Consider the following 15,689-nt stretch of genomic DNA (forward strand, 5'->3'; position numbering starts at 1 on the left):
GACAGCCGGCTGCTGTCCTAGGATTTCTCTTCTTTATCACTGTGGGGGTACCCTTCATTGTCTTGACTATCATGGAGGCCCTGTTTCATCTTCCTTGTTTTATTCCTTCCTTTTTGTGGAGCAAATCTTTCAGTGCTTTCCCGAACTAGGCGGCCAGCTTGCATGGATGGAAGTGTCTGTATTCCACCTCCCCTGTTAAGGGAGGGTGGGTTTGCATTCAGGATTCTAGCCTGCATCCCTTCTTTCAGATGTTTTTCAGGCTTTCCTCCTTGTCTCTTGGCCTCCATGTATGTTAGAGTTTGGGTAAGTGGATGCCTTTCTCATTCCTGAGCCTTTCCGTATGAACTGGTTTATCCCATCCCCTTCTGAAAACTTTTAAAGATATTCTTGTTTCAAAAGAGCTACATTTCACCATGTTGTTCCCCGTGAGGATATCTCTCCATCGACTGTGGTGGGTACTGGGTGGGCCCTCTCAATCTGCAAAATCATGTCTTTCAGTGCTGGGACCATTTCTTGAATGATTTCATTGGTAATTTCCTTCCTTTTATTTATTTTTTTCTGGAACTCCCACTTGTTGGATGTTAGAATCCAAGAAACTCCAAGAATTCCAGGAACAAAAACACAAGGAAAAATACACCGATACATCATAATTTCCAAAGCAATACCGATATAGAACAAAGCTGGAGGACTCACGCTTCCTGATCTCAGAATTTATCACAAAGCTACAATAATCAAACCAGTTTGGCACTGACACAAGGACCGACACATAGACCAATGGAACAGGATTGGGAGTCCAGAAATAAGTCCATCACGGTTCTTATGTCTTGTCATTTGGGTTGTCTAAAGCTCATTGTCTAGTTGGATTCCTCAGGATGGGCTCATGGAAACGATATTCCCTGCATTCATTCACACTTACAATAGTTTGCCTGTGACTTTTTTTTTCCCTTTCAAGATTTCATTTATTTTTTTAAAAGATTGTTTAGATGTTTATTTTAGAGAGAGAGGGTGCATGTGAGTGGGGGAGGGGCAGAGAGAGAAGGGAACAAAGGGTCTGAAGTGGGCTCTGTGCTGACAACAGAGATCCCTTTGTGGGGCTCGAACTCGCAAATCATTGGATCATGACCTGATCTGAAGTGGGGTGCTTAACTGACTGAGGCAACCAGGTACCCCCAAGATTTCTATCTTTAGATTTCTATTTTTCTTAATGAATGAAATGTCTCATTCACTTGCGCCTATATTCCTTTTAGTCTAATCTTCATTTCTGAAATGATTTTTCTTTTACTTCTAGTTCTTCCCTGAGTTTTGTGACATTATTTTTAAGTTTTTGAAATTCAGATATGTCGTTTTCTCTCATGTCTTATATTGTGTTCTTAATGCTGTTTAGTGCATTTTAAAATACAGTTGACCCTTGAACAAACAACAGGGGTGTGGGGGTAGTGACTCCTCACCTCTGCTCAGTTGAAATTCCACATATAACTTTTGACTCCACAAAAATGTAACTATTAACTGCCAGAATTTTTATTGATAACATAGTTTAGTTGATTAACACGCATTTTGTGTATGTATGATATGCTATATTTTCACAATAAAGTAAGGGAAAAAATGTTATTAAGGAAATCTCATAAGGAAGAGAAAAGACAGTTAAAATACTGCACTGTCTTTATCGAAAAAAAATCCATGTATAAGTGGCCCATGGAATTCAAACCCATGTTGTTCAAGATCAAGTGTAGTGTGTTACAGTTTTGATCTATTTTGTGGTTACGTCTTTCTGCATGCTTTCATTTTCTGGAGGAATGTTATTCTTTTCCTTATTTTTCTTTCTTCTCACAGTGATTTTGAATGTGATTTACAGTGGTTAATTGTTCCTCGTTGTTTTTGGAAAATTAGTCTGACTTGGAGAGGGTGGGTACATTCAAGATATCCCCCTCAAATTCCCAGGACTTCCTCTTTTATTGTTTTAGCTTTGCGATATTTCCTGATTCTTTTCCTCCCGTCCCCAACTTTTACCTTGGCATTTTCTTTTCTTCTTTGCTACCGTCTCTACTGTGTTCATATTTGATTCCACTCCCCTGTGTTTCTTCTCAGCCCTGGGCCCTGTGCTGGAAGGAAACACTGGTTGGTTGCTTTCCAGTGCACGTAGAGGCTCAGACTGCTCCAGTCTTTTTTGACCTAACTGCAGGCTCCTTGAATTCATCTGCCGTTAGAGGAGGCAGATCCCTTCCACTTTCAGCTGCTGTTCTCGAATAGGCGCCCTGAACTTTCCGGTGAATACCTGTTGCTTGTTTTATTTTGCTATCCTCGAGTCTGTTGCACAAGTCATTGTTTCCCTCTGTGCCTTCTTCCACAGACGTGGATACAGTGTAGTCTTATGGCTACTTGTGGTTTGTTCTCATCCACTTATATTTGGGGTTCATGGAATATCCTGTTATACCCAATTTTATTGTAAATGTTCTCCATGACTTTTGGGTTTTTTTTTCTGCCTAGTTGCTCTGTCTGCTTTTATATGGAGACTCAGGGAAATTCGGACACTTAAGTCACTACCACTGTAAAATTGTATAGGATGATTGTTCCATAATTTATTCAACCACTCCATCGTGGATGATGATTCAGATATGTACTTGGAGACTGCTATGACCAACACTGTTGTGCGTTTATCTTTATATACTGGTGCTTTTATTTTCTGTATTATAGAGTGCCAAAAGTGGGATTCTTGTGGCAAAAGGGATGTTTTATACTGTTGTAGATGTTCATCGACTTACTTTCTATGGCAATGGTGGCAGTTCACTCCAAACAGCTCATTTCTCAGCATGGACACTGGAACTGGGTATTAGCACTTTTGCAACTCTTCTAGGTCAGAAATGATATTGTGCTTTTTCAGTTTGTCTTTATCAGCCTGCTAGTGTATTTAAGCATTTTTTCTTATATGTATTGGTCTTTGTATTTTTTCCCTCTAATTTGCTATTTCATAAGATTTGCCTTACGTTCTTTTAGGCTGTTTTTCTTTTCTTACTTACTGGTAAATATACTTTAGGCAACTGGAACATTCACCTGTTTTCTTGATACATGTGAATATCCTCCGATCAGTTGAATTTTAACTTCATGATATCTTTTGTCACAGAATTTAGTTTTCAGTTAGTACAGATGTCAGTTGTTTACTCTGTTTTCTAGGATTCTTATTTTGTTAAAAGTTCTATCAGTCTTACCACAGTATCAGACATATATTTTACAAATTTTAATTTTTGTCATTTTGTGTTATTGTATACATTTGAGATCTATTTGGTTTTATTATATGGGAAGGAGTAGTTTAATGTTCTTTCTACTATGTCATGGGCAATTTGCTTGAATTCTCTAGACCTCACTTTCCGCATCTGTAAAATGGGTATAATGATACCTATCTCCAGTATATGCTTTAAGGATAAAAATAAAACATTTGACATGCATATTATATTTCTAGGCACATCCACTATACATACACTATACATAAATAGTGGATGTTATTCTGTGAGATAGTGTAGTGGGAAGAATGAAACAAATTATACTAATTCTCTAAGACTAAACTTCATAAGTTAAAAAATGATCGTTTTTATAGTTGATATGAAATTAATGAGAGAATATGAAAAGCTTCTAGTATATATCAGGTAAGCAATACATGATGACCGTTCCATTGTTATCATTTCCATGATTACTATTATTATTAGCAATATTGTTGCCATCAATACCCCAATACCAGCAGGTTTTGAAGAAACTTATCAGTTAGGAGTCAGGACACTTGGGTTTCTAGGTTCTGTTACCAACTATATTTATAGATACTTGTTTCATCTGAGTTTTTATTTCTTGGTATATATACAATGAAGGGATGGCCTAGGTCACAAATCACAGCTAAATTGCTACGATTACTGCTGAACATAATAACTGTGTACTCACTTCTTTTTTTAAAGTTTATTTTATTTTGAGAGATAGAGCATGAGCAGGGGAGGGGCAGAGGGAGAGGGAGTGAGAGAGAATCCCAAGCAGGCTCTGTGCTGTCAGTGCGGAGACTGATGCAGGGCTCAAACCCAGGAAATGGTGAGATCGTGGCCTGAGGTGAAAGCAAGAGTCAGACGCTCAACCAACTGAGCCACCCAGGCGCCCCTGTCTACTCACTTTTAAAAAATGATGTAAAAATCCAACATATTGCCAGACAAAAGATGTCTGCAGGCTTCTGGTTTATCATTCCAGATGAAGATATTTGAGAATTGGACTTGAAGTGAATGAGGACATAAATTGAGCCAATTTGGAAATGACCTAGTTAGTATACTAAATATTTTTTTTTTCACATGTGACTTTTAAAAATTGTTTCTTCTCAAGCTTTACTTTAGAAAGCCCCATCTTATTAGATGGCTATATAATCAAAAAAACACAGAAAGGGAATAAATATAAAAAAAGGTCAGTTTTTCTCTATCATGCAAGCACTATCTGTTTTTAGGGATATTTTACTTCTATCAGGTATGAATGGCAGAAACAAACAGCTTAATTATTCTAGACCAATATCTTCTCTTACAACTTTTTAGTTTGATCTTTCCAGGAGCCTTTGATGACTAAAATGGCAGGTTTTAAAAGGGAATAGGAGAGCATGCATTTAAATTCTATACTATTAGAACTGCTACTAAAGATCTATAAGAGAGAACATCCCAACATCATAAAAGCTAACCACTTTTTGAAAAGTCTAGAATCTATATGGTAGTATTGCTTGGAAGAAGAAACTATTCTCCTTTGAATAATGATAGTGTTGGGACTGCAATAGAAAGTTTGAAATTATCCTTAAAGATATTGTGTTACTTGAAAATTGAATATGGAACTAGAAAAATGATGTAGCATTAGGAACCCATTTAGGATGGCTATTCTTTCTGTATTTTACTCAAGGCTGAATGATTATACCACCGAATTGCAGAGCTTGACCCGCCATAGCATCGGGGCCCACGTGCGTTTCTTCGGTGATTTGTTGATATTTTACTAGGTTGTCACTAGGAAGGGATATTGTCTCAGGAAGGTCCGATCTGTGGCACAGGGACCCAAGTCAGGCAGCTGCATAGACGCAATGTCCTGATGGGGCAAAGTAGCATGTTTCTCCTGTCTTGAACATTGAAAATTTAAACATTTAAAGTTATGAAAGCAGTGAATGGGTATAAGCATTTTTCGACAATTTTTAAAATATTTATTTATTTTTGAGAGAAAGAGACAGAGCACAGGTGCGGGAGGGGCAGAGAGAGAGGGAGACACAGATCTGAAGCAGGCTCCAGGCTCTGAGCTGACAGCAGAGAGCCTGACATGGGACTTGAACCCACAAACTGCAAGATCATGACCTGAGCTGTAGTTGGCCACTCAACCAACTAAACCACCCAGGCACCCCCCAAATTTTTAAAAAAATCCATCGATGTATTCTACATGTATGACAGCTGGATTTATAGACTATTTTATATTTCTGGAAGGCTATGTGAGCATGAGGCTGTCCGGAATAAAGATAAGCTTAAAGAAATTTAAAATATTATATTGCTTAGTGTGAAGAAAGTAAAGACAGACAAGTCAAAATTTCACCAAATGAGGCACCAACTAATTTCCCTGAGCGTTGGGATGAGTGTCATTGGACAGCATTAACTCACACACATTGGCATGCATGCTCTTGGAGCCTTCTCTAAAGTAAGGAAATGTACAGTAGGCAGATATTGGAGTCCCCAAGGCTAGCTTTCCCTGTTCCCACTCTGCCCTGCTCTCAGAACCTTGCTATGGTCCCTGCCTTTGTTGAATATGAATTTTCTTATATCAAAGTTCTGATCATATCTCTTGCTGCTTAAAAGCTGAAGTTTTAATTGATTTTTAATCAATTCCATTCCTAATAAATGAAGTCCAGTCCTCTGGAGCTGGCATGCAAGGCCATGCGTTAAAAAAAATATCTCCAGGGCAAAATTCAGGACAGACTTCCCATTGCTGCCTCTACAAGTATTCTGAGCTCCACCAAAACTAGAACACTCACTATTCCTTGAGTTAGGGAAGCATTTTTCAAAGTCCAGATCAAATACTACTTTATTAGAATCCCTTGGAATATTTGTTAAGACGCATATTCCTAGACTGCATGCCTGGACGCTCTCTCTTTAGAATCTTTGTTCTTAGCACCTTTTTCTCCTTAGCTTCAGGATCTTGTTGACAATTCTGTGACCACAAAGTCTCATTTAACATCTGGTTTCTTCCATCTCTTACAGAGTGTTTTATAAAATAACATTATGGAAATATAAAGCAGTTAGCAGAGGGACCCAGTAAAGTAGCCTCTTACACTTGCCCTACCTCCCTCGGAGTATTTTGTAGTGTTCAAGTAAATAATCACTGTGATAGCACTTTTATCGTTTTTGTATGTTCTCTTACAAGCTCTTGGTGGGAATGGATTTTGTACTGTTAATCACTGAATAATTTGTATAATCTGATCCAGTGTTCTGCTCGATAAATATTAGCTGAATTGATAGTATGGCAGTTATTTTTGTGATAGAAATTTAACTTCAGAGGTCCTAGGCATCATTTACAAAACATCCTTCTTTTTGTGCTCCCACAGGAAGGCGTCCCTAGCGGCAACTTCTGCTCCCCTGGTGGCTCCGAAAGCTGCAGGGTCCGGTCTTCAAAGAGCCCCAGGTTCTCTCTGCCCCTGATCTTAGGTAGCCCAGTCCTCTCCCACTCTCTGAAACTTTGATGGGAGGGCCTGGATATTTTGGATCTAGCATTAAGATGCCTGAGTCTTCATCCCTAGTCCTGATACCAGTTCTTAGAAGTGACTTTTGTCTCATTACCAAGATACAGTATTCACCTGGGACCCCGTTGAGATAAGTAGACTGTATCTCATTTCCTGTCCTCAGGCTGCTGTCTATCAAGACTTGCTCAACGCTTGTACTTTTGTGATTAGACGCTGCCTTGGTTTTGCCAGTGATGTGTATGCTGTCCTTCTGTCCTTCAAGAGTCTTTTCAACCTTATCCATCAACTCCTTAAGGGCACATTTGCTGGTACTGACTGCTGATGAATTTCCGAGGACTCGCTCCAATGTCCTTTATCCCTCTGCAGAGGACCCCTTCTCTGCTGGTAGACTGCTGATACCAGGTGCTTGCCTTAGGTGAATACGTGTAGCATTTAGATTAGGCCTCCCACCTGACCCCTCAGTGGTTTACTCTGCGAGTGGCCATCTCCTCACGTCATGCCCTCTGTTTCCACTAATCCTTATGTAGTTCATGGCCCATGGCCCATGGCCACAGTGCTCACCTGGCTGATGGTGCTCATGGCTCGCATGTAGCTCTCGTTCCTAGAGCGGAACTTTGGTGATGTGAGCAGGCCGGCAGGGTCAAGGCTGTCCAGGCTTCGATTGATGGAGACTTCACTTACTGCTCTCAGGTAACTGTGACTCCGGATCTGGAGTTTGGGGGAGTGTTCATTGGAAATCCTAAAAGAGAAGAAAGGAAAGGGCACGTTTAGTAGAAATGTAAGTAGTAATAAGACATGGTCATTCTATCATTGATGTACCACCCTAAATACTGGGATGAACAATACAGATGGCTTCCTATGATTCCTAGACTCTCCCATGGTGTCCCAGAAGGAAAAACTTTTTACCGGAAATCATTAAGGTTTCATAACATCTAATGATGTGAGCAATTAAAATTCTCTTCAGCCTATGAAATAATTTCCCCATCTGCATCCCAGGGCGGGGGTGGGGGGAGATAATAGTTCTGACTTCCCTGCCCCAGAATCCTGTCCTGGTAGTCTGTAGGCCTTTTCTTCTTTTTAAAATTCTTTTTAAAGTTTATTTATTTACTTTGAGAGAGAGAGAGAGAGAGAGAGCGAGCAGGGGAGGGGCAGAGAGAGAGAAGCCCAAGCAGGTTCTGCACAGAGACTGATGCGGGGCTCAGTGTCGCGACCGTGAGATCATGACCTGAACTGAAATCAAAGGAAGGATGCTTAGCTGATTGAGCCACCCAGGCACCCCTGTAAGCTTTTTCTTTTACCCATTTCCTTTCTGTGCCCATATTTTTGTTTTTGGACTTTCTAGTAACAGTAAGTGGGTATACATTTATATCAGTATCTCTACCAATCTTTCTGTCATCTGCTTGTCTATCTAATCTTTGTCTCATTTAGTTGAGATTGAACTTAGTGAACAAAAGTTAAATTTTAGCCGTTAACAATGTGCACATCTTTAAATCTTGATATGTAAAGAAAGTCTTTACACACTGTACTCTTTGTATTTTTTTCACGATGCATTTTAAAATTATAAAAGTAGAAAATGCTCATTGCCAAGCTATACAGGAATATATAAAACAGAAGGTGGGTCTTCCTCTCCACCCCTGTTTCTGCTTCAGAATTCTACACCCTTAAAAGAACTACCCATAGCAGTCTGGTGTATATCCTTCCTGCTTTTCTATTCATATACAAACAATTCATTTTTAGTAATTTTTAAAGCTTGCTTTCACATGGAGTTCAGGGTGATTTTTCTTTCATTATTAAATTTCTTTTATTTTTGCTGAAACATTGCTTGCAGTTTAAAATTAAAGTTGATAAGAAAGATGTATGCCCAATGCCATTGCTGTTATTTATCATCATCCCGGAGATTATAACCAATGAAATGAGAAGATAAAAAGATATAAGGAATATAAATGTGGTGAACTGAGAGATAAGCTTTGATTATTCATGGATTGTATAATTAATTATCTGGAAGATAAAAAAAATCAACTGGCAAACTACTAGAACACATTCTGTCCACATACGGTAAAGATATTCTCCACATTCCAAATGTCTTCTTGGCAATGTATAAGATTGCACTCATTCTTGAAGTTTGTATTAATTTTGTATTAATTTAATGTAATTACTTAAATATAATAGTCAAAAAAGATGGACTCAGTAATACTAAAACCTGGGAGCAGCTAGTTTTTGCAATTGCATTGAAAAGGGGACCAAGTTAAAATAGATCTAGAATAGGGGCGCCTGGGTGGCTCCGTCAGTTGAACGTCCAACTTCGGCTCAGGTCATGATCTCGCCGTTCTTGAGTTCGGCCCCGCATCGGGTTGTGTGTTGACAGCTCGGAGCCTGGAGCCTGCTTCAGATTCTGTGTCTCCCTCTCTCTCTGCCCCTTCCCCGCTCATGCATGCTCTCTCTCTCTTTTTCAAAAATAAATAAACATTAAAAAAAATAGATCTAGAATTTAACATCAAAAGCAAACCTCCTACATTATTACTACAAAAGGGAAACTGTTCTAAAAATGGATGTTCTCGATGGATCCTACAAGTAGCTGTCAAACATGAACTATTTGCTCTGCCAGCTCGAGCAAATATTTGCCATGTGTTATGTGCTATTATGGTGATTCACAATGGGCCACTTTATAAATGCTCATGCCCCAAATCCCAACCAACCAACATACAAACTGAAGAATTCCTTTTCCCCTTAAGGTCTCTTCTAGGAAAAGAGAGACTTAGCTAGAAGCATTTACAACCAAAAGTTCACTTCCCCTTAGAACTTGAGAATTAGATGGTAAATGTGTTTCTTTGGCTCTTTTGCAACCCGACCCAGGGCATGGATATTGCCAACATAAATGATGGTGCTGTTCCAAATGGTTATCAGGGCAGCAATTCCGGGGGGGGCGGGGGGGGTGACTTTCATAAATGGTGTATATTCACAAGATGAAGTGAAAGTCCAGTGTTTTGAAAAATGAGTGTCTGCTGGCTGAGATGGGGAAATGAGGCATCATTGCAACAATCATTCACCCAGGTCACTTGTCATGAAATAAGGCATAATTCCCAAATTTCAAAGTGAAAAATCATTCAGAAAGGATTGAAGAGTTCTACTTTGGTGAGTCATTTCTGATAAAACAGCGCACACTTTCATCAGACGCTAACTGTAAGGAAATGAACTCTTTCCTCTTGTCCACTGAGCGGAGCCCACAGCTGTCAATATAAAGGGTAAAAGTATGTACATGTGCTGCTGATGTGGAAACACTCACTGAAGAAACACCGGAAAATAGTGCATTTATTCCTACATTTCACCTCAAGGGAAAGGTGGCTTGCTAAGAAGAAAGGGCATGTGCGTATTCAGAAATATTCGTTCTCGTGTTAGATGGATTATTTTTCAATGTTGGCCTATTCAAATGACGTCTGTCTTTTTCCACTTTCCTCCCTAAATGGCTTGTGCTCAGTTAACGTTTCGTGGCTTATCAGCACTGAGATGCGGGCCTGGCTGAGTCCCATTCATTATCATGTCCTTTAAGAGCACTCAAAGATAGGAGACCCTTTCCTGGCCGTGGGGCAGCTACATAAACAAGGTTGGCCCAGTGTGTCGGTAAGGTGGCTAAAGAGAAAGATGAAATAATACTCAGGCTGCAAGATTTTAAAACAGTGTCCCCAAGGTGAATATGATCAACTTTGGAATACGGTACTAAAAGTATAACTTCATCAGATGAATAAACCCTGGGGATGTGACGTGCAGCATAGTGACCATAGTTAAAAATAGTGTGCCGTGTACTTGAAATTGGCTAAGAGTAGATCTTTTTTTCATTTAATATTTATTTTTGAGAGAGAGAGAGAGAGAGAAAGAGACAGAAGGGCAGAGAGAGAGGGAGACACAGCACCTGAAGCAGGCTCCAGACTCTGAGCTGTCAGCACAGAGCCCGATGTGGGGCTCGAACCCATGAGCCGTGAGATCATGATCTGAGTTGAAGTCGGACGCTTAACAGACTGAGCCACCCAGGCACCCCGAGTAGATTAAAAAAAAAAAAAAAATTGAGATATAAAAGTGACATATTAGTTTCAGATGTAGAACCTAATGAGTGATTGACTATTTGTAAATATCGCTAAATGATCACCCTAATAAGTCTAGTTAACATTCATCACCACACAGTTACAGAATTCTTTTCATGTGATGAGCACTTTTAAGATGTACTCTCAACACTTTCAAATACACAATACAGGATTGTTAACAAAAGTGTCCACGCTGTACATCACATCCACAGGACTTCTTCATTTCACAACTGGAAGTTTGTACCTTTCGACCCCCCTCACCCATTTCTCCTATCCCCAACACTCACCTTTGGCAACCACTGATCTGTTCTTGGTATTTATAAGCTCATTTGTTTGTTTGTTTAGTCTACACATAAGTGAGATCACAAGGTATTTGAGAGTAGATCTTAAGCAGTCTCACCTTCCGCTCCTGGTGCTGACAACCTGGTGCCCAGGTTGGCCACCCTGGGCATCTCATACAAGTGAAACTGTATAGTATTTGCCTGGCTTGTTTCACTTAGCATCATGTCTTCAAGGTTCATCCCAGGCTGCCGCACGTGTCAGAACTTCCTTTAAGGCCGAAGAATAATCCACTGTGTGTTTATACTACATTTTTGTTTATCCATTCATCTATTGACAGACACTTGGGTTGCTTTGGCCTTTTGCTTTTGTGAATAAAGCTGCTGGGAACACGGGTGTACAAATGTCTGTTTGAGCCCCTGCTTCCGGTTCTTTTGAGGATACACCCAGAAGTAAAAATCTCTCTTTAACGAAGTAATTAATCTTTCCTATTTCATCACTTGGCAATTAAACTCCCAACAAATTTGGGGACCAACATAATAGAACTTTTTTTTTCTTCCTTGAAAGACATCTTATCGATCATTTAAGTTAAGTTTTAAGCATGTTAAGTGCTTATGGTAGTATTTCAGAGACTACGATTCCTGTGGTTGAAAAGAGACAAATGATACTTACTCGGCGGAAAGTATAGGAAAAATGTGAGTATCATTTTAGTGCTCCAGTAACTGCAAAAACAGTAATGTAATTAAAACTTGATATAGCATGACGGAGAATAAATTGCATCGAAATAATTAAGGCATCCGAAAAAGTAATTCTGTAAGTAGTTAGAGATGGCAGAAAGACTGTTGGCAATCATGTCAGTTTACAAATCAGTGACAAAAGAAATAATGTCATCACGAGGAAAGCTGTGATGACAATTGAAATGTACTAGTTAGTAAAAAGCCCATGATGATAATGCTTAGGAGGAGGTGGAAATAGTGACCTAGATGCTGCTTGGAGCTAAATACAGAGTGTTTCCTTCAATTTAAAAAGTGTCAGAGCAGAGCAGATGTACTTACATAGATACAAGTTGACATTGACAAATTGGAGGAGTTAAAACTTATGTGAAAGTATTTTGATAGATTTTTCAAAGTGTTTCATATTCTGATTTCACTTTAGGAAGAACAAAAAGCCACTAAAGACAGACTCTTAAATAATTCTTACAGTGTTGGTTTTCTTCTAACCTCCGTTGTCAAATGCTTCGTGTCTATACTCACTACTGGCATGCCAAAAGGTCACGAAAAACACATCCCTTCCGTGCAGTCTTCAGTTGTCTTGAACACAGCTGCTGTCTGTCCCTGCTAAGCCTTCTCTTCTCCGGGTGACGTGCCCCCCTTTATCTCGTTCTCTTATGTCAAGGCTTCCAGGCTGTCCATTACCTTGATGACCTGTCTCTGAAGTCAGTCCAATTTGTTATTTCCTCTTTGACAACAAAGTACCCAAAGCCAAACTTAAACTTCCAAATGTGGGCTGACAAGTGCAGAATACAGAATGGCTATTGTCCTTTCTTCGAGAGAAGATCCTCCTGGGATGTGGCCTGAGGAAGCTCTAGATTGGGCTATAATCACACTCTTAGCTTCTGGTAAGCTCTCTTTGGACACCTTTTAGATCTTTATAGCAAATGATGTTAAATCGTTCTAATTTTTGACACTTTAGTTCCTATTAAATTGAAATCGAAGGCTAATCCTGTCATCCCCATGCAATATGCAATAAATAGATCAACTATTCTTGCCAGTTATGTATATGTGATGACAGAAGCAAACATAGCAATACCCCAAATCAGTGAGTCTTACAAGGTCCCATGCACTTAAGAGCTTCACCTACAATGTCTTATCTGTCACACCAATATTCTGGATTATTGTAGCAATTACGAAACATTGTTATTTTCTATCTTGCAAATGAGGAAACTGAGGCTGATAAGTTTGTAAACTCAGGATCTAAAGCTAAGTCTGCCTGATTTCTATAGTCTTAACCATCTCGTACCTTTCCCATAATTATGCCATTTATGTCCTTACCCAATTACTTGTAAAGTTATTGACTGGGGTTTGGTGAGTCAGTTGTCTTCTGAGTTGACTCAGTCCATCAATAATATAGTTTTTGCTGTAAAGCTGTTTCACATATGCCTCTATCGCCCAGCCTGTGTTTCTCTGATTTTAATTTTTTCGTGCAACATTTTGTGATCTACTGTTTTATTTTTTATTATTATTATTTTTTAATGTTTATTTTTGAGAGAGAGAGAGAGAGGCTGAGAGAGAGGGAGACAGAATCTGAAGCAGGCTCCAGGCTCTGAGCTGTTAGCACAGATCCCTACGCAGGGCTTGAACCCATGAACCATGAGATCACGACCTGAGCTAAAGTCGGACGCTTACCTGACTGAGCCACCCAGGCGCCCCAAGTGATCTACTATTTTAAATACTATCCTAAATGCAATTACATTCCTCTCATGTGCCTGGCTCAACCATTTCAAAGAGGGAAATATAGGTAGTTCTATACGTGCCTTGTTAGTAAATCTATGGTAGTTCCCCATTTTCTAAATCATCACAAACCGTCTATGTAAAAATTCCTCCTGGAATTTTCATAAGGATTCACATTAGATTAACTATTTGCAATTTTTGGAATCTTGTCTTTCGAAAACTGAGAGAAGATTTACTTTTTTGCTAGTACTTTTCCCATGTTCCTAAAATATTACCAGGAGAGGTTCTACAATTATATCCAAGTTTTTTCAGATGGAAACAAAATCTTCATGGTTTTCCACGTTTTCTTATTTGTGGCAGTTACCTGGTTGTGGTATACATAAGAAATATGGCCAACTACATAAGCCCAACCTAGAACCAAAAAGGTGACGTACGATGGTGTTCAAAATAGTGATTCAACGATTCTACACATTATGCGATGCTCACCACAATAAGTGTGGTTACCATCTGCCACCATACGATGTCATCACAATATTGATTACTATCTTTTCTATGCTTTACTTCTCATCCCCATGACTTATTTATTTTGTAACTGGGGGCTTGCGCCCCTTAAGTGGCTTCGCTTCTATTTTGCGCATCCCCTGGCCCCTGGCCCTTTGGCAACGAGCGGTTTGTTCTCTGTATTTATGAGTCTAAGACAGAACACTGTTAAACAATGATGACTTTACTCCAGCCAAACGCCAAAGAAAAAACTGTGGCACCACTCCTCCCATTCCAGCAAGGGCCGAGTGGAATCTTAGACCCTCTACCCTCGTGGGGTGGTAAGGAGGTATTGTAACACTCTCACCAAGGTGGTATCAGAAAAGGGCAAGTAGGGAGCTGAGACTTTTATCCCCATGAGCAATCCCTTCCCATGTGGTACCAGTGGGGAGCACATGGGGAAACTGGCCTTCTGTTCCCACACAGCAGTAATGAGGCGTCCCTGCCCCCGCATGCAGAGGTAGTTTCAGAAGAGGCTAGTGAGGAGTCGGATCTTTCGTCGTTGTCCAGCAGTAACAAAACTGACTCCAGTGTGGCATCAGCGGAGATCATGTGGGGAGTCCAGAACCCCCACCCATACCCAACAGCACCCACCCATTTTAGGTGTCGATAGCATTTAAGTGGGGAACTTGTATCTCTAACTGGCAGCGATGAGGTGGTGCTCCCAATTGTCTGGCTGGAATGATATGTATCGAGTTAAAGTTTATTTATTTTGAGAGAGAAAGCATCAATTGAGGAGGGGCGGAAAGAGAGGGAGTGACAGAGAATCCCAAGCAGGCTCTGCACTGTCAGTGCAGAGCCCGATGTGGGGCTTGAACCCACGAACCGTGAGATCATGATCTGAGCCCAAGCTGGACGCTTAACCGACTGAGTCATCCAGGCGCCCCTGGAGCGGTATTTTAAAAACCACCTAAAACAGAAGGTTTAAATAACATCCATAGTCTGCTAACAATACAAAAATGCCCAGGTTTCAACTCTCATACTAAGAGCCAGGAAGATCTAAAACTGAATGAAAAATGACAATCAACAGATGCCAACACTGAGATGGCAGAGTTGTTAAATTATCTGGGAAAAAAAAATCCCCCAAACTTCAAAGCAGTTAGGATAACAAAGCTTTGAAGAGCAATCATTAACACACTTGAAACGAATTAAAAAAAAAAAACAACAAAAACAACACACCAGCTTCATTCAATAACCTCAGCAAACAAAGAGAAGATATAAAGAAGAGCCAAGTAGAAATTTTAGAACTGAAAAATACAATAACCAAAATATAAAGCTTAGGAGAGGGGGTCAATGGCCAAGTTGAGGAGAAAGAGAAAGAAGCAGCCAACTGGATGATAGAACATTAGAAATCACCCAGTATGAAAAACAGAGAGAGAAAGAAAGAGAGAGAGAGAGAAAAAGTAGGGCTTCGTGGACCTATGGGACTATAATAAAAGATGATCATTCAAAATTGGAGTCGGGGCGCCTGGGTGGCTCAGTCGGTTGAGCATCCGACTTCGGCTCAGGTCACGATCTCACGGTTCGTGAGTTCAAGCCCCGCGTCAGGCTCTGGGCTGATGGCTCAGAGCCTGGAGCCTGCTTCCGATTCTGTGTCCCCCCCTCTCTCTGCCCCTCCCCCATTCATGC

At 40.1% G+C, this 15,689-nt stretch overlaps 1 protein-coding gene across 5 annotated transcripts in view; it reads right to left on the bottom strand.

Moving 5' to 3' along the window:
* The window catches only part of DLGAP1 (DLG associated protein 1), a 933,957-nt gene that overhangs the window by 189,776 nt on the left and 728,492 nt on the right, over positions 1–15,689 (bottom strand). For all 5 annotated transcript variants that reach the window (XM_049619698.1, XM_049619699.1, XM_049619697.1 and 2 more), the window contains one exon: positions 7,277–7,454. In XM_049619698.1, coding sequence (XP_049475655.1) covers positions 7,277–7,454 — 178 coding nt within the window. The remainder of the gene's footprint in view (positions 1–7,276; positions 7,455–15,689) is intronic.

The sequence above is a fragment of the Panthera uncia genome (assembly GCF_023721935.1).
Source record: "Panthera uncia isolate 11264 chromosome D3 unlocalized genomic scaffold, Puncia_PCG_1.0 HiC_scaffold_8, whole genome shotgun sequence".
NCBI lineage: Eukaryota > Metazoa > Chordata > Mammalia > Carnivora > Felidae > Panthera > Panthera uncia.